This window comes from Coenobita brevimanus, chromosome 84 (genome assembly GCF_032717465.1).
Source record: "Coenobita brevimanus isolate Jiangsu-jjx chromosome 84, ASM3271746v2, whole genome shotgun sequence".
Classification (NCBI taxonomy): domain Eukaryota; kingdom Metazoa; phylum Arthropoda; class Malacostraca; order Decapoda; family Coenobitidae; genus Coenobita; species Coenobita brevimanus.
Genome location: NC_137037.1, coordinates 43,953,751 through 43,980,635, shown reverse-complemented (window position 1 = coordinate 43,980,635; position 26,885 = coordinate 43,953,751). Strand labels below are relative to the sequence as shown.

At 40.9% G+C, this 26,885-nt stretch overlaps 1 protein-coding gene across 1 annotated transcript; it reads right to left on the bottom strand.

Annotated features, from left to right (window-relative positions):
- Positions 1–15,811: 15,811 nt before the first annotated feature.
- Positions 15,812–26,126, bottom strand: LOC145410151 (uncharacterized). The gene is made up of 4 exons (XM_080280349.1): positions 25,805–26,126; positions 25,134–25,317; positions 21,385–21,541; positions 15,812–17,917 (listed from the first exon to the last, which is right to left on the bottom strand). The coding sequence occupies exons 1-4, from the start codon at positions 26,124–26,126 to the stop codon at positions 15,812–15,814; spliced, it is 2,769 nt and encodes a 922-aa protein (XP_080136475.1).
- Positions 26,127–26,885: the final 759 nt, after the last annotated feature.

The following is a 26,885-nucleotide window of genomic DNA, read 5'->3' as shown; positions in this document are numbered from 1 at the left end:
TGTCGGAGATATGCAGGAAGGCATGGATAAGTGAAACTGTGCCAGTAGAGTGGAAAAGGGCTGTGATTGTACCCCTGTACAAAAATAAAGGGAGTGATGTGAGTGCAAGAATTATTGTGGCATAAGTTTATTGAGGCTGTGATTGTACCCCTGTACAAAAATAAAGGTGAGCGAAGTGAGTGCAAGAATTATCGTGGCAAAAGTTCATTGAGTGTAGTAGGGAAGGAATATGGAAGAATTATTACAGAGAAGGTAAGAGAGATATCAGAAGTCCTAGTAAGTGATGAACAAGGTGGCTTTAGGAGTGGCAGAGGATGTGTGGATCAAATATTTGCAGTGAGACAGCAGTGAAGGCTTGTGAGAAGGACCATAAGGTGTTTATGGCATTCAGGGAACTGGAAAAAACATATGACAAAGTGGACTGACAAGGACTGTGGAAAGTTTTGCGCATGTATGGCGTAGATGGTAAGCTGCTGCTAGGTGCCATCAAGAGTTTTTATGATGGTAGTGATGCATGTGTAAGGGTTAATGGGCATCTAAGTGAATGGTTCATGATCAGTGCGGGCATGCAACAAGGCTGTGTGATGTCCCCATGGTTTTTCAATATGTATGTATATAGATGGGGTGATGAGAGAAGTAAAAACATGAGTAATGGAGAGAGGGATGGCATTGGTAATGAATGGTGATGGATGGAATATCTCAAAATTGTTGTATGCTGATGATGCAGTACTGCTTGCAAATACTAGACAAGAACTTGATAGGCTAGTGCAGAGTTTTGCTGACGTATGTGAGTGTCGTGCCTTGAGAGTAAATGCAGAAAAGATTAAAGTGATGATTATTGAGAGAGAAGGTGACCCAGTGCGATGTTACAGTGAATGGAGAGAGACTGGAATTGGTGAGAGAGTTCAACTATCTGGGTAGAGTGGTAGAAAAAAGAAGAAAAAGTGCAAAAAAGAAGTGGAAAGTAGAGTGACACAAGGAAGAGAAGTAGCTAATGCAATGAAGGCCTTGATAAGAAACAGAGGCTTGAGTGTTGCAGCTGCACGAGGCTTACATGAAGGAGTGTTAATGCCAACTTTAACATATGGATGTGAGACTATGGTGAGGCATGAAAATGAAAAGTCAAGAGTAAGAGCAGTGGAGATGGGACTGCTGAGAAATGTATGTGGAGTACAGAGGGTGGATAGGATACGAAATAATGTGATTTGTGAAAGATGTGGAGTGAGGAAGTTAGTGGACACCAGAATCGAAGAAAATGTTCTTAGATGGTATGGTTATATTGAGAGAATGGATAACAACAGATTGGTGAAAAAGGTATATCTGAGCAAATTTGAAGGAGGGATGAGGCGAGGTAGGCCAAGGAGAAGATGGAGAGATATGGTGGATGAGTGTGTGAGGAAGAGAGGTTTGGAAGTCGGTGAGGCTAGGGAACTGATGAGATCGAGCTGGCTGGATGAATGTTGTGAGGAGAAGTGCATGATCAGGGATTTGGCACCTCTTTTTAACGTGGCAGCGTTAGAATTGACTCTCAGATACATTTGTGTGAAGCTATAGAACGTGGTGAATGTTTCAGGCGTATCCAATAGAGCCAGGATTCCAGGGGCTTGAATGATGAGTGAATGGAAGTGTGGCCCATTGGATTGGGTAAATTTGAACTGTCTGGACATTGCTACTCCTCACCCTGCCCTAGGGTTGGAAAGGAGGTCCGGATGATGATGATAATTATCATTTGTTTAGCAGGTCATGGAGAATTAATTTACCTCTAAAGAGCATTATCAAAAGAAAGTGTAATACATGTTAACATCATCATCATCATCATCATGCAGACCTCCTTTCCCACCCCAGGGCAGGGTGAGGGGTAGCAACATCCAGACGTGTTAACAAAGCACCTAATTATTAAACTGTTAGCTGGAAGCATATTATATCAACCCCTTGAATCTGGGTGATGCCTTTTTTTAGCCATTTCTTGATGTTACTAAGCACTTTTATTCAAATTTGGAAAGGCCTCGTATGCTGAAGGGGTATACTGTATTAAGGCAGCATCTAATTTCCACTGGAAAAGTATATCCTAGGTCAAACTAAATTGTCAGGAGATGGCAAGAATAAGATGAAAAAAATGTCCCCCTGGTTGATTAGCTAGAGACAAGCAGAATAGTGTGACCATATTATATGGGTACAAGTTCTCTGTGCAGTTTATATGAGGTTACTGTACTTTAATAATTTACTCCATAGCTCTGACAAAGTATTAAATGAAACTGGTATGAAGAAGACTTCCAGGCCCATGTTTTTTGCTATTAAGCTCCTTCAGTCCTGTGACATTTTATTGATTTATTCTTGCCAACTGCCATCAGTTTTACTACCTTTGGGGCAACCCCTTGTAGTGAAGTGGTATATGAAGATTATTTCTAACTCCTCCATTTCAAACTATCTCCGAGGCTGAATAAAACCATTTAGAGGTAGCAAGAATAAAATGAAATGTCATTGGCTTAAAGGGGTTACAGAGGTTTCCTCTCTCTCTCTCTCTCTATCTCTTGCAAGGAGGTGAGGGGATGTCATTGCTGGATAGGTAGTTCCTGGTGTTCCAAATTGAGGTTAATGTGATTATGGGGCCAAGACTGAGAAGTTAAGTGAAAGGGCTAAGAACATTAGGTACTCTTAAACCAGAATCATTATAATCACCATCCCAACCTCTTCTTCCTGCCGTAGGGTGAAGTGAGGCTTCATGTACTGTATATCTGTTTACAAATCTGATGCTTTCCAGTCCAGTATTTTCATAGCATTAACTTACATAAGATGTAACTTTTCAGTTTTAAGAAGTTTTTTGCTAAACCAGTTTTTATATGATTGCTAAATTTGTGAAGCCAAGATATAATGCATTTATATTTTATAAAAGTGTATTGTAAGAAAGCTTTAATCTAAAACTGATACTTCTCTTTTGTGCTTTCCCTTTTCATTACTTGTGGACCCTGCCTTACTCTATCTTTAGATGGGAATCAAGATCTGGATGATGATGATGATGATGATATGTCTCTTCTGCACCTTCTCTTAACTCATGTTCTGGACCCCTCTTACCCCATTTTCAGATGAGAAGAAAGGCCAGGAAGTGATGAAATGCAGAGTAATTCAGAGGGCCATTCTAACATTTATATACCGTAATTTCAGAACCACATTAAAAACAGTAAACTCTATCGGATATGTTTGTGTGAAGCTTCAGAATGTGGTGAATGTTTTTGGCGTATCAGATAGAACCAGGATTCCAGGGGCTTGAATGATGAGTGAATGGAAGCATGGCCCATTGGACTGGGCAAACTTAGGCTGTCTGGAGGTGCTACTCCTCATCCTGCCCTAGGGTGGGAAAGGAGGTCCAGATGATGATGATATTAAAAACAGTGTAGCAATATAAGTAATCTGGTGTATTTCCACAATGGATACAGTAAGTCCTTGGTATAATGTATAGTAGTCGTTTTATTTTTTTTAATGTTAGGTTCACTGTTAATCACAGAAAAGATGCATATTTAAGTTGATTACCATGACCTTAAACGTCAGGACTGAATAACCTAGCATCAGGCCCCTATGATCCTGATGGTACAAAAAAGTTTTGGGTATAAAATTGTATTGTATCACTTATAAATGCTCCAACATGCTTACATATGTCGACCTTGGTCACCTAAATGGCAGCTCTCCATGCTGCTCTGTCTCTGGCAGTCTACCTGTTCAGTTCTTTATCTCTGAAGTCACGCCCTGTGACCTTGTCCCAGGTCTTTTTCGGTCTGCCTCTTGCATCCCTACCCCCGACATTCACACTTCTCATCTTGCGCGCAAAACTGTCGTTCTCCATCTTCTCAGCATGCCTAAACCATCTCAGTCTACCCTGCCCCATGACAATGATGATGCATATTTAAGTCCCAGTGTTACCTATAAAGCTGATTTGTCACCTCCTCCCAATTTATAGTACCAGGTGTTTGAAGAAAAAGTTGCAATATATCAGAACATTCCTGACTTACAGTAAGGAATGCCTTTAGTTGTTTTTGCTTCAACCTGTAGCTGCCATAAGTTTCTTTGTCTGAATAACATCATCCTCTGTAAGATGGAATATAGTGCAAGGTTCTTAATTCTCAGCAAACATTAATCATGATTTTTTTTTTTTTTTTTTTTTTTTTTGATGAGCTGTGTTTTTCTCAGGCATATTAAAATCATCAGACTTAAGCCAAAATAAAATCAAAGGAAGATATTTTGCAGCCAAAGGGTTACCCAGCTGAATACAGTACAAGTATCTGAGTTGTTCAATTGCAGACGATAATATCACACCCGTTTTTAGCTCAACAGTTATAAAGCACTTACATAATATAGTATTCTGAAAAGCTTCTTGGGCTCCAAAAATCTTATCACTGGGTTTCTAATGCCACTGCTCACTGTCTCGCTATCTATAGCAAGGAAGTGAATTGATGTGTTGGCAATTTTCCCCCCCAATAAATGAAACTAGGCTCATCAGGTGACAGGTTCAGGAGGTACAGGTGGTCTTGATTCAAATTATTTTGTTCATTTAATTATTTCAATTTTGAGTTGCTAATAAATATTTTTTTATTAAGTCTGTTTGTGATTTATTATAACATTTTACTTCTTTATTTCTTTATTTATTATTTCCTTTAACCACTCAGGTATGAACCAAATGGTTGTATTTCTTAAAGGTGATTTATCTAATGATTAAATCTGCCTGCACACATCTAGACTTTAAATGAGGACTAACTATATAGCAGAGACACTTTCATCTCTTCAGTCAAATGCCGTATTTTTACATTTTTTCTTGCTGCCTCCCAACAGTTTATATTCAGCTTAAGGAGAGAAAGTAGGTTGTGAAGGGTCAAATAGAGATTGTTTCTAACTCCACCTCTACTATGGATTTCTCCAGAGTTAAAAATGCTACTGTAAAAACAAAAAGTTGTTGAATTCAAAGGGTTAATTCATAGTTTACTGTGCTCAGAGCTCATCATCTTAACATCATCATTTTTCTATACAGTTCTTGTATTTTCCTTGTGAATTAAAAATTACAAAACAGTTGTTATAATTAGGGCATGAAGAACTACTGTGTTTGTATTATTTACATAACTTAAGAACAGCCAATAACCTTTGTAACAATGATTTTTACCCTTTTCTCAATCTCTAGTCATTGCACTGGTTATACTGTATATGCATTATGTATTTTCTGTACAGTGCTGTAATTAAGAGAAGGAAATCAGTACATCTTTTATTTATTGATTACATACCTGTACCTGCCATATGTAAGTTTTGTGGAATAATGATAAATCTGTTAAACTGCAGATGAAGATGGACCAATACATAATCTTTTTATTAAGTAGATATCTATGACTCTGCTTGACTCTTAACAATACAGTGGAATCTCCTAAATCACCTTTGTGAGACTGAGCACATGCTACGATTTGAGAATTCTCCATGTCAGAAATAACTGATCTTATGGGGAAAATTATTTATGGGTCTGTCATCTAGGAAAATCTGCCTCCCTTACCTCCAAACCTACATCAAACTGGTCACCAGCAAACACTAACATCATGGAAAAGAAATTAATAATGCATAATTAATGGGAAAGAACAATACTGGAAGATTCCTACCTGATGACACTGCTGGAATGGATGGGAGAGGTTCTGAGGCTTAAGGCAAACTACGGTCTCTCAGCACAAAGTGAGTGTGCCGCCACCTGTGTGTCACTTCCTCATCATCATCAACCTCCCTTAGGAACCCCTCAAAGTACAGTGTGGAGACAACAGAAGTGATGTCATTGTAAGAAATGTTGATTCGTTGATTAGATTAATTCTTTACCAAATGGGTTTGGCCTTTCCATATTTTCTATTGAAATGAGTCTTTCACAAGTTGCTTGTTATTATTCCTGGATTACCACAGCAACTGGACATTTTTACAAACTTACCTCTGAAAGCTATAAATGAGGGGAGTTAGAATGTGTGATACACTGACACATCCAGTTGGAGCAGTGGTTGGTAAACAACGCAACCAGTTGGGGAGGTCATCAGTAAACACTGCCGCAGCAATGTGACCGCTTCCTTAAATACCCCAAAATAGGTATACCGTATTTTGTTTTTTCCACTCCCTTCCTGCAGTAATAATTCAACAGTTAACTCTCTGTGTTGCTTATGTACCAATATTACTTCATATCATGAACTTGTAATACTATAGATGGAATCATATTGCCTGTTTGGTAAAGAATTACTGTACTTTGTTGAACCTGTAGTGGGGGGGCAACTTTGGCTTTCATCTCGTTGCCATCAATCCTTATTACATCTAACTTTTGGGTGTAAGTTAACGTTAGCTTCTTCTTCTTCCCCTTCCTCAAGGAAGTTGTAGGCTTAGGAGGGTTATGTTCGGCCTTGGTGACACTTGGCAGGCGGAGGAAGCACGGGGGAAAAAAAAAAAAAATCTCTCTTAACAAACCACACCGGAATCATGAGCTAACAACAGAGAGGAGAAAATGCACTAAGCCAGGCGCCGGGACATCAAGCATGCACGTCCTTCATGGCTGGCATGGGAGGGAAGTGCTGCAACTGGCTTATTCTAAGTACTGTGCTTGAATATGATTGGTTTTGTAACTGCCATGCTTGACCACAATTGGTTTACACCCAGTTAGATGCGTGGACTGGAGGTAACGATGGCACATATTACACGTGGCATCTGAAAAGTGTCACTTTTGAGGCTGCATTCGTGAATTCCATGTAATTTCCTAGAGTTACTGATACTGCAAACTACTGCATGATGTTCCATGTATTATGAATCTGCTGTTTATGATCGTGCAATTTAAGAGATTCCACTGTAACTTCAATATAAAACTGTGTGGTAGAAACAAAGTTCCTTGCAATTTTGAGTATTGATGACTGTGAAAATAAGGTCATATACTGTACAATAACATTTAACTCAAGTTGGCCATACAACCTGCAAAACTTGATTATTACCAGATGACAATGACAGCTTTTGAAACTAAAATGAGAGGGAAAAAATGTTTCAGGGCAAAAATACATCCCCCCCCCCTTTTTTTTTCTGGTGAATTTGGGACATTCATGGCAAGAGGCTCTGAACCACTTAGGACATCAATCAAGCATTGGATATGGCGATGGAATCATCCCAAACTCAGAAAGCTGGAGTAAAGTGATTTGCTCTGTCTCCAGTTAGAATCCCTCATAAAGCATGTTGACCCACCACTTAGGTCATCAGTATCTTGTTAGCTTGTTCAAGTCATTTGCCATATTATGTAGTACTTGTGCTCCCTAAATACCACACTGTTAGGGCTGTCCCATGTTCCCTGGAAGAATACTAATTTTTCATGGCTATTTAGTCATGCAACCACTTGCATGTGCAGCCTCATGTGAAACTTGGGAAGTCCTGCATGCTTGGCCTAATCAATCAAGGGCCTCTGAATTCACTTGCTTCAAGTGAAAAATGGGTTCTGGCCTTGGAGGAACCTGTTTTTCACCCTGCATTCCAACTCAGGCACCCTTAGGATCACAACATCCAACATCTGAAGAGAGATGGAGGCATTTTTATCTCAAGCAAGCAACGTTGGGTCTGGGTAGTACTTGGATGGGTGACCGCCTGGGAACACCAGATGCTGTTGGCATAATGTTCTCCCTACGTGTCAAGTGGGGTTGGTGGAGGATTAGTGCCCCTCCCTGTAAAACAATTAACTCTAAGCCCTTGGCCACCCCATTTGGGATACATGGCGTCTGGCAATGAATGAATGAATGAAGTAGGTTGGATAACAACAATGTGTGTATAGGTGTGAAGCTTTACGAGGATACTGTGAACCTTTGCAGACTTACAGAGGGTAGTGCTCTGTATGATTGTAGCAGCCTATTAGAACCCTTCCAGCACAAGTCCATTTTCAGGTCCTTATACAGCCAGCCAAGGCCTCATCATATCTTCCTTCTAAAATACCCTAACAGTAGATCAAAAGTTCAAAAGATAATCCTGATGGTCCTGGCATTCTTTTACTTCCACTGATATCTTCCTGTATAGAAATTTTGTTGTAGATACTTTTCCATTATATGGGGAAGAGGGGGGAGGAACTGTTGGAGTCCTTCTAATATACTACAGCACTAACTGTGTGTGTGTGTGTGTGTGTGTGTGTGTGTGTGTGTGTGTGTGTGTGTGTGTGTGTGTGTGTGTGTATTTTGGGCAGCCAAAACTACACATTCAAATCACACCAAAATTGGCATAAAAATCACAAAAAATTCACTGATGTGAAAAAACTTGGTCCCATCACGATTGAAAAACTTTTACTATATTTATTGATCAATCACATTTTGACCAAAATACTCCGCTCCCGGTGCCCGGCATAAGATCTCCGTAGAATTTTTTGGCCACAGCTATAACTAAAATATATTATAGTGACACGAGAGCCCTCCACAAGACCAAGTGTGAGGGGCCCGAAGGGCCCATGAGCACTTGTTACAATGATAGTTATTATAATTTTGTTACTGCTACCACCAGGCAATTTTATTCAGTGTTGTAGAGACTTTCTGAGCTGGAGGAGTTAGATGTTGCTTTCATTAACTATCTATCTACCTGTCTATTGCCAGATGCCTTAATCCCATAAGAGGTGGCCACAAACAAATTGCCTCCATGTCACCTGGTCCCCTGCCATTTCACTGTTCTCCCCACAACTCAAACACCCCTCTCTCATATACCTCTCCAATTCATCCCTCCATCTCACCCTTGGCCACCCCCTGCCTTTTCCCCCCTCCATCTCACTCACATACACTCTCCTCATTTGTCTCACTCTCCATCCTCTCAACTCTGGAACTGTCTCCCTCTGTCTGTATTTCCTGCTGCCTATGATCTCCAGTCTTTCAAACGCAGTGTGTCCAGGCATCTGAACGGATCTTGAATTAGGCTCTCTCTTGTATTTTGTTTTTCTCTTGGAGGGAACTGTTATTGCAGGCTCATGGCCCTTGGTTCCTTCTTCCTAAAAAAAAAAAAAAAAAAAAAAAAAAAAAAAAAAAAAGGCCAAACCACCTCCATGTATTTCTTCTAATGCTTTCTATCACATCCACATCCACACCACAATGCTCCTTCTCTTATTTGTCAGTCTGTCTCTCCATGAAACTCCACATGCTCCTCTCAAATATAACTCATTTCCACCACTCTCACTTTTGACGTGTCCTTCCAACAAGGTCCAAGCTTCACTTCCAAACGTCATGCGGTGACTTTTTTACTTCCATGCTCACTTCCCTGTTTATTATCACTGCTTTCAAAGGACCAGCAACCTTTCTTCCCTGTTGTACCCTTTCAAGAACGTCACCCTCCAAACTTCCATCCTTACTCATCACATTACCCAAGTACTTAAGTGCACTTACATTTTCCATTTCCTCATCATCCAACATCACTGTACATCCAGTGATTTCATTTCTCCCGAAGACCATAACTTTACTCTTCCCTGCATTCACCTTATAATCCCATGTCTTACAAACTCTTACAAACTCATTCACCATGCCATCCAGTTCCTCTTCGTCTTCACTTAATAATACAGTATCATCTGCAAACAACAGTACAGGGAGCTTCCAAATGCTGCCCTCCCTCATTGAAGCTGCTCCAACATCCACTGCCCTACCTTGTATCCCTTTCATAACCTCATTCATATACAGACTGAACAACCATGGAGACATGACACACACCTGTTCCAATCCAATTTTCAAACAGAAATATTCACTCAATTCACTATCCACATGCACTGCAGCCTTAGCCCCCTCACACATACTGTACTCTTTACAGATAGACTAGGATTGTGGAAAGTGTTAAGAATATATGGAGTAGATGGGAAGTTGTTGAATGCTGTGAAGAGTATGTACGATGGTGCGAAGGCTGCAGTGCGTGTGGATGGTGAACTAAGTGAATTTTTCTCTTTGAAAGTTGGGTTGAAACAGGGATGTGTCATGTCTCCATGGTTGTTCAATCTGTACATGGATGGGGGTAATAAAAGAGGTACAAGGTAGGGTAGTGGATGTTGGAGTGGCCCTGGTGAGAGAGGATAGTGTTTGGAAACTCCCTGTACTGTTGTTTGCAGATGATACTGTGTTGCTGAGTGAAGACGAAGGGGAGCTGCAAGGCTTGGTGGATGAGTTTGAGAGAGTGTGTAAGAAACGGAATCTAAAGGTGAATGTAGGGAAGAGTAAAGTGATGGTCTTTGAGAGAGGTGAAGTCAGTGAATGTACAGTGAGGTTGGATGGTGAGGAATTGGAAAATGTGAGTACGTTTAAGTACTTGGGTAGTGTGATGAGTAAGGATGGAGGTTTGGAGGGTGAAGTGCTTGAAAGGGTACAGCAGGGAAGAAAGGTTGCTGGTTCTTTGAAAGCAGTGATAAGAAACAGGGAAGTGAGCATGGAAGTGAAAAAGTTACTACATGACAGTATTGTGATACCAACTCTAACGTATGGAAGTGAAGCTTGGACGTTGTTGGAAGGACACAAGTCAAGAGTGAGAGCAGTGGAAATGAGTTATTTAAGAGGAGCCTGTGGAGTCACATGGAGAGACAGGCTGATGAATGAGGATATAAAGAAGCGTTGTGGTGTTGATGTGGATGTGATAGGAAGCGTTATGAGGAACACACTGAGGTGGTTTGGCCATGTGGAGAGGATGGAGGGTGAAAGACTGACGAAGAGAGTGTATGTGAGTGAGGTGGAGGGGGAAAGAGGGAGGGGGAGGCCGAGGATGAGATGGAGAGATGGGGTGGAGAGGTATATGAGAGAGGGGGGTGTGAGTTGGGAGCAGGAGAGTGAAATGGCGGGGGACAGGGCGACTTGGAGGCGATTTGTTTGTGGCCACCCCAAACGGGATTGAGGCGTCTGGCAATAGATAGATAGATAGATAGAACAACTTCCTATTTACTCCATATATCCTTAATATTTTCCACAATCCCTGTCTATCCACCCTGACATATACTTTCTCCAAATCCATGAAGGCCACATTCAACTTTTTCCCCCTCTCTAGAAACTTTTCCGCCAAAGACCTTAGAATGAATATCTGATCTACGCAACCTCTTCCTTTCCTAAAACCTCCCTGTTCTTCACCCACCAATTCCTCTCTTATTTCCCTAACTCTGTCAGTAAGTATCCTACCATAAACTTTTCCTATTACACTAAGAAGACAAATGCCCCTATGATTACCACACACATCTTTTTCCCCTTTTCCTTTGTACAGGGGAATAATTATACTGTATCTGACTTCCAATCCTTCAGGACTGTACCTTGCCCCCAGGCCAATCTGCACATCTTCCATATCCATTCTACTACTATCTCCCCCATGCTTCAGCACACACTCCATCAGTTCCTTTCATTGACCCCTACAGTAATAACAGGTCTTTTCCTATGCTGAATAAAATTATCTGGCAGTAGCAAGAATAAAATAAAATAAAAATGTACACCCACAAAAAAATTATTGTTACCCCTGGATGCAATGAACCGTGAAATGATTCGCAGAAGAGAAACTGTGTTCATTTGGTACTAACAGTAGTTCATGATTCTTGGTCCCTATGTTATATTGCATCACACCACAAGGGTAATGAATATTTTTTTAGTGGGTTTTCATCACCAGACTGAAGTGATTACCCAATCAAAGATGGTCAAATTACTAGTGAGAAACATTAGATTTGGAAAATAGTAACAGCTTGAATATCATAAACTCACCAGTTGATTATAGATATGGCCATTACTTTTAACTCCTTCAGTCTGGTGGTATATTTTAGTCTTACTCCTGCTTTCACCATGTGACATTAGCTACAAAGAAGACTTTTCAAACTAGAAGTGTTTGATGTCACCTCCACCAACCCCTTCACTGAAAGAGGTCTCCCCAAATATAATAAAATTGCCTGGTACAGTAACATAAAAAATAAAATATCCAATTGAATAAAATTGCTGGATAGCAGCAAAAATAAAGTGTATATCACTTGATTTAAGAGAGTAAGTCTGTCCATCCATCATCCAATCTTATGTTGCCCCATGAGAAGTGTACAAGTCTGGGGCTAGGTAAGTTGGTCCTGACATTATGATGAAAGCGACCAGCCTCACTCATCCGAGTGGCATTACGTGAGCAATAAACCCAAACCATCCCTTAGATATAAACCTACACAGGCTCAATCCGATTGGAGCGCCTTCATTACTCACTAAACCACCAGGTGCCATAAGAGAAGATTAAATAAGGATAATAACAAGGTTCCTAAGCCATCAGATAAGACGAGATTAAATGAGGATAATAACAATACTCCTAAGCCCATATTTTCTTCAGCTTTGGAGGATTTCTGACACCATTTACTTAGCAATTTACTTCTACATATGAAATATTCTCATGTGCTGTTTATGAAATCTGTGTGTAGATATTAAAAAGCTATAAATAACATAAACAATACACCTACTACAGAAATGGTTTGTTTGTAAAATACAGCATGCCCTTGTTTTATGATGACAGATCTGAAAAAATCCATTGCATAACAATTGTTGTATATCGAGTCAATTAAAACATGGTTCAATAGCAATAAGTTATTGGCCTGGGGTCACCCACTCAATAATATCTAAAAACAAGTGTCTAACCTACCTAAACTGGCAGTTTTGTCACTTCACTGCACTTCACTTGCTGCCTGAATTCTAATACCACACTGTTGTTCCATCACTGACATTAACACAACATATGATGAAAGCAAATGCCTTCTTGAAACAAACAAATGACTGTAGACTTGCATGAGGGTGGTTATATATAGAAAAAATAGCTATCATACATGACCAGTGAGGCTTTGCATGCGATCATAATCATTGTATAAATTAAAATTCTGTCGCACACACACACACACACACACACACACACACACACACACACACACACACACACAAAAGGCCTTAGCTTTTTCATTATTGTATGAATGATTCATAACATACCAGTTCACTGTATAACAAGGGTCTGCTGTATATCACTGTGGTATTTCTATGGAGCCTCGTTAGGTATACATTAAAATACTACATTAATATATAGGCATACACTGTTGTAGGCAGTCAGTTAACCCTCTTATGGTCAGGAAAACCCTAGTATTTTACTCTAGCTAAAACAATATAATTTTATTCCATTAAAAGTAAGTCTTACAAGCCTAAGTAAGTTAACATTGGGTCCATTAACCCTTTCATGATCAGGAAAATGCAAGTATTCTGTTCCTGCTTATGGCAGATGATTATACTTTGCTAAGAGTTTGTCATGTGATTCTGATAATTAATTCTCACTTAGCACATCAAGTAGATTTGCCTATAACATGCTTTTCTATAAAGCTGATTGTTCATATCACACAGTAGGCTGTTAGTCAGTTTCTTGATTTTATCACAACGGACATGGATCCACTGAAACATGGGACATGGTCCCAAACATGTTCAAAAGTGGCATTTTTGGCAAGTGCATGGACATATTTAGTACAGTGTGATGAAGTGACTGCTCAGAGCTTCAATGGGGTGGGGCAATAGTGTGGCGTTGGTAATGGTATGCTGCGATGTTCATCTAGGGCAGGGGTTCTTAACCTGGGGTCCATGGATGGGCTTCAGGGGGTCCGTGAAGGTCAGAAAAATTGAGAACAATTTAGCGATCTTGCGTGATGCCATTTGGCATCATTAGCTTAAAAAAAAAAAAAAAAAGTCTTGAAGAATTCTGGTGTTCGTTAACACAAGCCTACCCTCACCTGGCACAGCGAGCTATGGGTGCTCTGATTCCGTCATCTACATACCTTTGTGAGTCAGGGTTTTCAGAGCATGTTTCTATCAAAACAAAAAGTCGAAATCAACTGGATATCAGCGATGACATGAGTGTTTCCTTGTCAAATGCCACCCACAATTTCATCTTATTCAAGCCAAACAACAACAGCCCTCTCATTGAAATGAACTTTTGAGCAGAATTAAAGTTTTGTTTTGTTTAATTTGCACAACTTGGATGTATTTCATTTTTTCTTCGAGTGGCCATTAAGTTTTTGCATGAAAAAGAGTGAAAAACATAATTCTTTGTAAAGACTGTTTTATACTTTGTGTACGTCATACACTGCGTGAGATAGTTTTCAATAAAATATATTCATTGCATGCAAAATGCTGTGTTTATGTGCTTAGGTGTATTTTTGTAGGGAAGGGGTTCATAGCTTTCACCAGGTTCTTGAAGGGGTCCGTGACTCAAAAAAGGTTAAGAACCACTGATCTAGGGGATGACGTGGTCTGGGTGATGGGATGGAGTGAAGTGAGTGATGGTGTGGCCTGGGTGAAAGTATGAATGATGGTGTGGTCTGAGTGATGGTTTGGTCTGGGTGAAGGCATGAATGATGGTGTGGACTGAGTGATGGTGTGGGGTGATGTTGTGGTCTGGGTGATGGTGTGGTGTACCTCCACACTTCAGGTTAGTTACAGTACAGTGTGTTTTTAATTGTTTATCATTGTTTGGTACTGTATAGTTAAGGCCAGTGTGAGGTGGTTAGGTAGGCTTTGGGGGACATTTGGGGTGACTTGGGGGATGGTGTTAACCATAAACTGTGTTTCCCAGGTGTTCTGTGTTTTCCATGACACCAGTCCTCTTGTAAACCACTTAGCAATTTTATAGTCATCTACTGTTTTTCTCATTACAGTGCTACAGTATCTGCCGATACTTGATTCAAGTGATGTAAAAAGAGTTACAGAACAGCACTGATTACTTTTCCCCCTAAAAGATAAAATAAATACTGTATTGTTTAAATCAAGGTAAGTTTTTACCAGTGCAATGAAAAAGCTCCAAGGTTATCATGTTTAATGTCTAGTAGTAGTAGTACAGGTAGCAGCTGTAGTATAGCAGCAGCAGTAGTAGATGTACTGGTAGTAACTGCAACCCCAAGGTCATCTGAACATGAGCCTGGTGGACTGTGGGACAAAGTTCTGTTCTTTATCAGTCTACCATCCTCTTTTCTTGGGATTGGGAGGAGATTTTGGGACATTTTTAAAAACCGGGCACCCTACTGCCTGGTCATATCAGTGCTGTCATGTGCAGGCATCCCTCTCCTGCACCAATATCTAGAATCTAGTGTACTGAATTGATAAAACTTCTTTAATACATCCCAAATACTGTACATAATGAATCCACAGTATACACTCAACAACAAAAGTCCTGCACAACTCATACCCATACTTTGACCCAGAAGCACCTGAGGTTTGAGGAATGAAGCAGAGGATAGTAGTAGTAATGCTCAAACCTTCTGATGCTTCAGGGTTTAACTATGATTGTGAGCTGTGCAAGACTTTTGTCGCTGACTGTACATAACCACAGTCATCACTGCCAAGATAGTACAGAACAGCTGTATAGTTAAACCTCATTCACAACTCTTTCACTTGAAGTTGTTTCATTATTAAGTTCCTAATGAATTCAACTCTTTCATACACTCAAGAGTTTCTTGTGACTCATTACAATGTAGTTTTGAAGTCAGATATGAGTGTTGTTTGTGCTTGTAACCTATCAGTCATGAACCAGAGGCATGTCTTACTTGTACCCATCAGTCATGGACCAGAGGCATGTCTTACTTGTACCCATCAGTCATGGATCAGAGGCATGTCTTACTTGTACCCATCAGTCAGGGACCAGAGGCATGTCTTACTTGAAGTTTTGTCACTTAATAACAGCATTTTGCTTGCACTCATCCTTGACAAAGTGAGGACTGACTGTATATAAAATGCACAACTGTCCCCTAATAAATGCTCAATCAGCAAGTCATGTGGATATTCAGCAACATTTTACAATAATTCTGATGAAGGATTAAGACTTAGGATCTTTCTGGACCATATGAAGACAGACATTTCCATGGATAACGAACTGTTCCCAGTAGTCTGATGATGATTTTTGAGTCAGCTGTCTCAAGCTTCTCAGTGATTCTCTCTTCATATTCACTACTGACTGGTTGCTTAAGGGGAATCTCAATATGTCCTGCAGGAAGACTGGCTTCAATAACCCTAAGTGCTCCCTCAGGAGTCATGACCTTACCCTCAGTGGCCCAAAAACGCAGTCTCTCCTGACCTGTCCTTTTGGTGCTGCCTCTTATGGCCCTCCAGATTGCCATAGATTGATTGACTGTCTCATCATCTACCCCTTCCATGTACACCGTTAGGTGGGTGATAGATTCAGGTAGTTCCTTAAGTTTTTTTACTGTGAGGCTGGAGCCAAGTGTGATGCGTAAGAAGATCCGTTTGAGATGATTGCTGTCTCTGCATAACCTGTATAGACTGTTATACTGGCCTTGATCATGGATGCGAAGCGAGAGATTGTATAGGCGTCTTGTGGCGGGGTGGCTGTCCAAAAGCCCAATATCCTTCAGGTAGCCACTGAATTTACCAACTGATGCTTGACCTCGACTGTGTAGTACTTGTATAGCCTTATCCAATGGCTGTTTATCCAATCCCTTGAGACTACTACTCATTTCTAGCCCAATCCTGATGTTAAATGGTCGTACTGCTGCCAGAAGGTCAGTAAGCCCAGGCATTTCAGAATATAGTCCATGAAAGCTGAAAAAGATTTTCTGTGGTCTCTTTCTACTCTCCTCTGAGCTGTGGCCATACTTACAAAGAGCATTAAGTGCATCTGGAAGCAAATTTCCATCTAAAATGTACCAGTTGTTGTCTTTCATAACACTCACCACTTCTGAGATAAAGCTGTCATCTGATCTGTTGTAAAGCCCACTCTCAGCTATTATTTCAACTGCATAATTAACAATGGGATCTTCAAACTTTTCAGTTACCTCTCCATCTAAAACTGATGCTACAAGAGTAAGTGCATGTTTTTTTAGAGTATCATACTGGGCACTTCCTCGAGCAACTCCCAGGGTCATGGGAAGCACTGAGATAGAGCTAAGATAAGCTTCCTTAGGCATCAATGTCTCCACAGTCTCCATCTTAAGGCTGACCTGGCTCTCTATGTATTTTGCAATGAAAAAAGTCTTCTGAGCTGAAACTCTAAATGAATACTGTTGTATCTTCCCTGCAGCATTACAGTGAGGTACTAGAGTATGGGAGAAATACAACTTGACTTTATCAAAATCATCAAATTCATTCTTCAATAAGTCCTCACCAGGAAGGTAGTCTTGAGATTTAGTATGAGCATCATATGCTAACTTGCTGAGGATGTAAGTTGCTTTGATGATAAGTGAGCCACAGTCAGGAGCTTCGGTGTGCAATTCTTTGTTCTGGGCATGTACATCTTTGTAGCTTGAAGACCATGAGTCATACCATGCACCATACAATTCTGATGGTGTTTTTGCTTTGATTTTGTTATTTCTGCAGTATTCTTGAAAATACATGTTTATATTGAAAGGTTTTCTCATTTCTAGAGCCAAAGCTTTAAGCTGATCTTCAAAATGTAGCCAGAAATCCTTAAAGTGTTTTTTATGTACCTGACAGAGCCTCTTGCAGTATTCCTTAAGACAGTGACCAGACAATCCTCCAGAAAGGTCTGGTAGTGCTTCTGGTAACCCATGAACAGGCTTAAAGCGATTGGTGGTGATGCCCCCCCAAAGCCGCAGCACTAAATTTTCCTGAGACTGTTTGAGGCGCAGAGGGTGTCGTGGATCACACTCTAGGAATTTAAGGCGGCTGAATATAACAATGCGCTCATCTGCCCCAAGACTAAAAGAAGTTTCATCTGCAGTGGCTAACCGGCTGGAGAGGCAGTCCAAGGAATCAATGAGTACAAGAACTTTAGCAGACATCAGAACTTCTCTGATTTTTTCCTCTCCATGTTCGTCTACAGATTTTGGTATGCGAGCCAAGACTTCTTTACTCGTGTCTATTGATCTTCCCTCAGATGACCCTGTGTAGTCTAGGTCAAGGCTCAGGCACTGGATGGCCACCAATACATCATGCTCAGCCAGACCAGTCACCTGTAATATAACACAAAAATAAGAAGTGGCTCATAATTATTGTACTAGGTTTGGAGCTATGTTATCATCTATACTCATGGGCACAACCAGGATTTTGTTGTGGGGGAGGGGGCCTGAATTCTGGTTGTCATTATTCTTGAGACAGCTGCTTACAAAGTATTACAATAATGTCTCTATTTCATTTAATTTTTTTTATAATGGCTCCAACATGCTTGCATGCATTATCTCTGGTCACCTAATGACAGCTCTCCATATGGCCCAATCTCTGGCAGCCTCTCTATTCAGTCTCCTGTCCCTGGTCTTTTTTGGTCTGCCTCTCACAACCCTACCCTCAATATCCACATCTCATATTCTCCACACTCAGGTATCATCTTCCATCCTCTCAACATGCACAAACCTCAATCTATTCCTCCTCATCACAACACTAATACATTAAAGTCCCACACTTCCTTTCAACTCTCCACTTGCAATCCTGACCCCCTAAAGCCTGTCATTCAAGGATGCACTACACATCCATCCAATTATCATCATTTCTGTGCACTTGAGTCAACAAATAACCTCTTCCCTTACTGCCCAGGTCCCACTATTGTACACCATTACATCATTAACACATGCTGTATACAAGGAACCTTTAGCACGGAGGGAGAGCCCTCTCAGTGTCAAGAGAGGCAATGGGCTCCTGAACTTCTTCCAACCAATCTCTGCCCTACCCACAGAACCTGTTCCAGACCCATCTCCAGCACATATCATGTCCCCTTGAAAAAACTCCTTCACACACTCAAGAGACTCTCCCGCAGCATCAATCCTCCTACCTCTCAATCTCTACATGTTTTCCCTAACACACCACACACATGAAACCAGCATTATTTTGCAACCTACCTCTAATACCACTACATATCTTATGCACCCACTCATCACAAACACTGTAATGATAGAGTCACTTCCCACATTCCCATGACAAACTGCTCATGGCCATATTCCCTCTGCTTTGACAGTACCATCACCAGCCCTAGGTATTACAACTGTTATTCTATCCACATTTGCTCCCAACCCCATATACCCCATTCCATCACTTTCTGAATCTTTCCTCCACCTCCATTTCATTATCCATGATCCACATCAAGTCATCAGCATACATTTTCCATGGGAGTCCAGTGATGAAGTCATGTGAGAGAGCTTCAAACACAGATCCCTGATGCATGCCAACATTAATGGAAAACTTGATTAATAAAAAATGTACCTAGTATGAAATACAGTAGTAAAGACACAACCATGGAGGCAAACATTAATAGCTGAATATATATATATATATATATATATATATATTATATACCGTACCGGTATATATATATATAATATATATACAGCTACTGCAAATTGACTTAGGACCTCCCCCCCCAGGGTATTAAAAAACACAGAAATCATAGTATATCACACTGTTTGTTCATGAAATGCCATTCATTAATATGAAATCATGTTTCCCTTGTTTTTCAGGACCAGTTGGATGCATTTTGACATGGAATCACTTAGATCTCTATCTAAGGACATTTCTTTTCACCAAACATTTGTCAGTTCAGTCTTGAGGTTGGCCAGATTAGGTGTCTTCTCTGCCATGATTTTCTTCATCTTTGCCCAGCAGTTTTCTATCGGATTTAGATCCCGACTGTTGCCAGGCCAGTTGAGGACCTCATCCGATTATCTTGAAGCCATTTTGTCACCTTTCTTGACTTGTGACATGGAGCTGAATCGTGCATGAAAAAGTCCATGAATAGCAAAAAGTTTAACAAATGATCTTTCAGAACTTGAATGTACCAGCCACCATTCATCATCAAGTTCTTAGGAAGAAAGAAGAGGCCTCTCCTTCCCATTTTCCTGCAAAACACCCCCATACCATTACTGATTGTGGGTCCTTAACAGTTGGCACCGTGTAAGCAGGGTCATATCAACTACAGGAGGCAGGGCAACAAACCTTGGCAGAACGCACCTGGAACACTTGAAATGTGCTTTCATCGGAAAACAACTTTTCTCCACTCACCCGATGTCCAGTGTGCATACTCCTTGGCAAACTGAATGCGCTGCTTCTTCATGCAGTCAGTGAGAAGTGGTTTCTTGGCTGCGGTGCGTCTTGACAAACCCAGCTCCTTCTGCAAGCAGCGTTGGATAGTTCGTACTGAGATGTCTTGTAACAGACGGGGATGCATTCTCTTCAATTCTGCTGCTGTAAGTCAAGGATTCTTGATTACTTCCCTCTTCAGAAGCATATCTGTACCTCTGGAGGTTGTCCTCTTCTCTGCACTGCCATGCTTGTGCTCTGGTACAACATCACGTGGCAGGCCGCAATCTGCAGCAAGAATCTTCATGACGGTCGACTTTGCGCGTCCAGTACGTTCACAAATCGTGTTGATAGGGACATTATCCTGCCTCCATGCAATCATATGGACCCTCTCATCCTTTGAGCAGTACTTTCCAGGCATGACAACTCAACTCTAGAAAAATAACAGGGCAAACAGTAATGCATATGAAAAAAGGGGGAGGTGCAAGCTCAGAGCCACGGGAACATATACTCCCACTCTCGTTTCTGGGCAAGCATTGATGTGCTGAGTGTTTCACCACCTCCTGCCAACACCAGAGGAGCTGCCAGTTACTTCTTGCCCCAAAAATTCACTTGGTAGAGGTGGAAACACAAAGCAAATACAGACAACTCTCCCACAGCAATTCTGTGTGTAGGTCCTAAGTCAATTTGCGATGGGTGTATACATATATATATATACTGTATATATATATATATATATATATATATATATACTGTATTTATATTTATATACCTGTATTTATGAACTGAATGACTACCTTCTTGTTCTGCTATTCTGTTAGAAATGGGGACTCATGCCCCTGCCCTCCTCTTCCCCAGCTGCATCCATGGATATGCCTGTGCAGTAGTATGTACAGTATGTATTGTAACACAGGATGTGAACTTGGAGGTGTCCTGGGGAAGAGGCCTTCAGTCTCCATTTGAAATGCCTAGATGGTGTCACCTGATGGCTAAAAGCCCCTGCCTTAGTGGCATAAGACATCTGAAAGCCTCTTCCTCAGTGTGCTTTCAAGTAATGAACATGGAGTGAAAAATTATCATTTCATTTTTATACTTAGAGTACATTCGCAAAAATGATTACTGTAATGCTGACCATCAGAGTACAGTAATAGGTTCTGTAACAACTGTAAATACATAAATCTCACAACACTCTGTTGTAGTACTGGAGATGGACACCTTGGCATAGCCGAACTATTATATCCAAGCAGTTCCATTGCATGATTATTAAAATATCACTTAACTTTCTCCATATCCCCTAAAAGAAGGATCAGGGACTGCAAGTGAAAGGGAACTTTTGCCCGCAGTCCACTGGGTTCATGTCCTATTAAGCCTGGGGCAACCAAAACAACATCACTCCATTCCCTGTGTCTCTTACTTTAGTCTTATCATGGAGCCAGTAGTGTAGGAGGAGAGCAAAGAGGGCTGTTTTGCCACTCTCTGGCTGACCCACCAGCAGCAGGCGTCTGGGCAGCTTTGCATCTCCTCGGACTTCAGCAAGCTGTGTTATCAATAGGTCTGCCACCCTCACACTCCTGGCATAAGGAATACAAGATGCTAAAAACTGTAAATATGGACTGCCTGTTTGTGGTTATTTATGTTATAATCACCAGCATCATAAGCAACCCCTCTCATACCAATGGACCAAGATAATGTAGTTTAAAAATCTTATATCAATTTACTTTTAAATTTTTCCTTATCCATCAGCACATCACACTGTACGTCACCTTCTCATCCTCATATTGTGTATATTTTACAACACACATCAAATCAGATATTTGTTTCTGTGATTACAGTGTGATATCTATATATATGTAGCTGAGTCTGATTAGGTGAACTTCGTAATGTAGGGACAAAGGGTAGGCAAAGTAAACTGAGATGAAATTTGTTAACATTACTGCAGTACTTTATCCATCCCATATTTTTTAGCAAGAATGATGTATGGGCAGTCCTCTTTCTAGGTCAGGCATGCATCCCAAAATATCAAAATTTTTTTCAAACAACAGGTACTGTGAACTGGCAGATCAGATTTATATGTGGCAATTGAGCTGCAATGGGCAATTTTTCTGTAGTTTACTGTGGCCTTGACAGCAATACCCTTTCCCCTGTCTTCATTATCTCTCACACATCATTGTTTTTCCTTACCCTTTCTCCAGTTCTCATTATTTATCACAGTTCTTTGTTTCATCCATATTCTTTCTTCAATCCGTATTATCTTTCACACCTCTTGGTTTCATCATTGCTCTTTTTCTTGACCTCATTAACTCTCCCACTTCTTTGTTTCATCCTTACCCTTTCCATCTGTCTATCTGTTGCCTGACAACTTAATCCCATAAGGGGTGGCCATAAACAAATCGCCTCCATATCATTCTGTAGTCTTCCATTTGGTTGCCCTCTCTCACACATACAGACTATGCAAAAAAAAAAAAAAAAAAGACTGGTTGCTCTGCCTCAGAATGCAATGAGCAGGAGTGACCTGTTTCACTTGCAATTTAAGCCAAACTATTAGCTCGATTTCCATCTGGTGACATCTGGCTTCCCTTTCAGCTTGCTTCACGCAAATGCTGTTTAAGCCTAACTCAGTCACCCACTAGGTGAGCTATGGGGTAGTATATGTTTTACAGATATTACTCCTAGCCAGAAACCTTGAATATTGCTTCTCACAATATCTGATCTTACTAATTGTATTTTAGTGATTAGATCTGGGTGTACAGATCCAGCTAATGAGGAAAAGGCTTGTATTCTCACCCGGAAGCAGGAAAACTCCCTACAAAAGAAAGAGCATAACGAATCAGATGGTCAGAACAGTCTGTTAGAAGAGTGTCCTTGACCTCCTACCAAAATGTTGTCTCTCCAAGAAAATCTCACCAAGGACGATAGTGTAAGACAATGAAGGCTACAGACAGTCTCCTATGGTGTGAGGTGCTTAAAACTCCTGATATTATGGCTGCACATTTCAAAGTTAATCCTCCCAAGCTCTTAGAAGGTGTTGTTATCCATACCATCCAACACCAGCTGAACCTGCCATCATGCCTGCCAGCCACAAAACCACTTCTGACCAAACAAATGCACCAGAAACACCTTGCCTTTGCAGGAAAATACAAAGATTGGACCTCAGAATACCCGCAGGTGATGTTCTCTGATGAGAGTAACTTTATGTCTTTTCATCTTCATAAAAGGCAGACGAAGAAGTCTTGCAACAACAGTCAAACACAGTGATAGCATAATGGTGTGGGGTTGTTTTAACCCGCTCTTTCCCGACCAATTTTCCACTACTGAGATCCCCCAATCCTTACCAATTTTGGAAAAAAATATTTTTGACTCAAACCTCCGCATCTGGTGAGAAACATTGAAAATTCATAGAGAAATCGCTCACCTGAGGTTTAAAATACTCGCTACAGGTAGCAGTACCCTGTACCTTACTGGGTTTTCTATCAGGATGGCTCCAAAGAAAACGAGCTCTATGGGAGGGTAACTATTCCTCACCACTCATACACGGTATTTATTTATTTATTTGGTGTGAATTATATGTAGTACGAGAGTATATTGGTTTTCACACAGTAATAAAGGCAATATAAGCATTGTTTCACTCACCAAACATCAACATACCTGACCTTTTCTGGCGACATTACCTGATCATCATTTCTGACTGTTTCTTCCTCCAATGCTATGTAAGCTTTGTCCTCCACATTGTCATCGATTGGGGAATCACTCTGGCCCTGAGTTTCGTACTGTGGCACGACATGTCTTTACTGGCCAGGTCACTGGTAACAGGTGAATGGCTGAGACAATGGCGTGCAGAGGAGAGAAGGTCATTCGGGGTAAGGCATTGTCCCTGCCTGGCATCTTGTAGAGGAAGGAGTCCTGTGTATACGTACCAAAAATCACGTGTGAAAATTGAAAATTGTGCAACTTAGGGACCTTGCAATTGATGCTCGTTTTTATACGTCAATGAGGCTGACAGTGACAAAACGTGTGGACGTATATATACATCAACGGGACGCGGCGGGTTAACGAGGAAATGGGCAAAGGAGGCAAGTACTTCCTCCCCAAAAACATGATGATGAATGCTGACTGGTATATGCAGGTGCAGGACAACTATTTCCTGCAATTTTATGACATCACAGTAGCACACATTTTATGCAAGACTCTGTCCTATGTCACAAGGCAAAAGAGGTAATGGAATTCCTCTCAGATCATGACACTGAAGTTCTGGATAAGCCATGTAACTCTCTAAATTTATTTTCCATAGAAAATGCATGGAATTATAAGAAGGATAGGCTTATAACATGCAAGGAATGAAATCTGTACCACGTAGATCAAGGAGATGAAAATTTAGGAGGCAGCATGCTCAAATGCCTCCAAATTGTAAATGAGACAAAAGGCAACATGACCAAGAATTAGAATGCAGTTATGCTACATAGTTTTGTCTGTATCATTAGTATATTTCCTGTTTTTTTGTGTGTGTGTTTTTTTTTCCCTAATGCCCTGCGTGGTTAGTTTCTTTTGTGGATTCTGTTTCTCTTCAGCTCATCTCTCCAACTCATCATCTGTTTCCCCCTCCTCCTGTCCTTCTCCCCCTCAGTCACATACACTCTTCTAATCAGTCTCTCCTCCATTTTCTCCATATGGCCAAACCATCTCAATGTCAGTCACATCCAGATCAACACCACAGCACTCCTTTACTTCCTCATTTGTCTGTCTTTCTCTCCATGTAACTCTACATGCAGCTCTCAAATAACTTATTCCACTACTCTCACTCTTGACATGTGTCCCAGTAGGGTCCAAGCTTCACCTTCATATGTCAGAGTGAGGATCACAGTACTGTCATACAGTGACTTTTTTACTTCCTTGCTCACTTCCTATTCCTTAGCACTGTTTTCAGTGAACCAGCAACCTTTCTACCCTGCTTCCTCCCTGAAGCTTCCATCTTACTCACTGCAATACCTAAGTATAGTACAGTACTTGAATGCATTCACATTCTCCGTTTCTTCACCATCCAGTCTCACTGTGAATGCTATGACTTCATTTCTCTCGAAGACCATAATTTTACTCTTATCTAAATTAATTTTTAAATTCTGTTTCCTACATATATTTCCAAACTCATTCACCAGGCTACCCACTGACCTGGCATCTTTCTCCTTCACTGTGGGTTCAAGATTGAATTTATCATGCGGGAAATAATGCGGCCAGAGATCCGGGAAGATTGGGTCACATGGGTCAGCTTCAGCCCTCGTTTCATCCCCTAGGTCAGGTCGGTGCAAGTTGACTAGGTCTTGATAGTATGGACGCAGCTCGTCGTTGATGCTTCCTGGGATAGTGATTTTAGGCTTTTATATCAGAGTTTGGCCATGTGGAGCAAATGAAGCGTGAGGGATTAACTAGGAGAGTGTACCTGAATGAGAAGCTGGGAAAAAGGGGGGACAGGAAAACAAATGACAAGATGGAGGAATGGGGTGGAGAGGTATATGAGTGAAAATGGTATAAGGTGGAGGGAGGGTTGCCTGATGTTGGAGGACAGAGTAACATGGATGCAATCAGTTTGTGGCCACCCTCTCTGGAATAGAGATGTCTGGCTACGGACAGACAGCTTTTACAGTGTTGTGAACTGTTCAAATGGAAGAAATTATACCCATATATGTGGTCTGTTCAGATAGTTTCTGACCTTAGGCTCTAAAAAAAATAACTAGCTAACCTGTTGAGCTAGGACACTAATCCCCCTCCAAGTAGACCTCTTCTGACTGGACACTGTGTTGCCTAGCATTCTTTCCACTGCCTGAAACAATTTTCAAAATCACTTTTCAGAATCTCCTGCAGGTGCTTCATCACAGTAGTCATGCTCTCTTCTCTCGTCTCAAACTGGGAACCCTTCAGCAGAGTTTTAAGCTTCACGAACAACCAAAAGTTGCATAGAGCCATGTCTGATGAGTAAGGAGCCTGCTGGACCTGCAGGATGTTGAGCTTGGCCAAAAATTCCTGAATTAGTTGGGAAGAATGGGCAAGGGTGCCATCATGGTGCAGCTTCCAACTTGCCACTTTCCAAAGGTCTGATCTCTTCCACTGAACTGCATCACAAAGACGACGGATAACCTGGTGCGTATTCGTGATGCACAACACCATGGTAGATGAACAAGACTGTCAACATGCGAATGTACTTCATGTTCCTGCGAACCTGTCATGCTTTTTTTGGCCAAGGCAACCCAGCACGCTTTCACTGGGATGACTGTGCTTTGGTTTCTGGGTCGTACCCGTACACCCATGTCTCATCTCCAGTGATAACATTCTTCAGAGAGTCTGGATCGCAATCTGCACACTCCAGCATGTCTTAAGCAACGTTCATCTGAGAGAAAAAATCAAGACAAATACAAAGAAGCACCTGCAGGAGACACCGAAAACAGACTTTGAAAAATGTTTCAGGCAGTGGAAAGAATGCTGGGCTGCGTGTGTCAAGTTAGAGGGGGCCTACTTTGAAGAGATTAGTGTCCTACCTCAACAGGTTAGCTATTTATTTTTTTAGAGCCGATGGTTGGATACTTTCTGAACACACCTCATATTCATGCTGTGCATAATGTGAAGATATAGTACCTGCAACTCAACCTGGACCCTCTTCAGGTAGAGTCTAATAGGCTGATACTGTTGCATCTTCTCAATAAATTCAACTTCATATAATTGTATAATTTCTTCCATAACAATTTTAATTATATATCTGACAACAAGTATAACACATACTTCATGAAATATGCTTTCAGAGTTACTTTACAGTACTGCACAGGTATGCTGTGAAGTGAATTTACAGTAAAGAATCCTTGAATTATGACTTTTGAAATACCTGACTACAGCTTGTTTCTTCTAACTTACTAAAGATCCTTGATCTCTCTC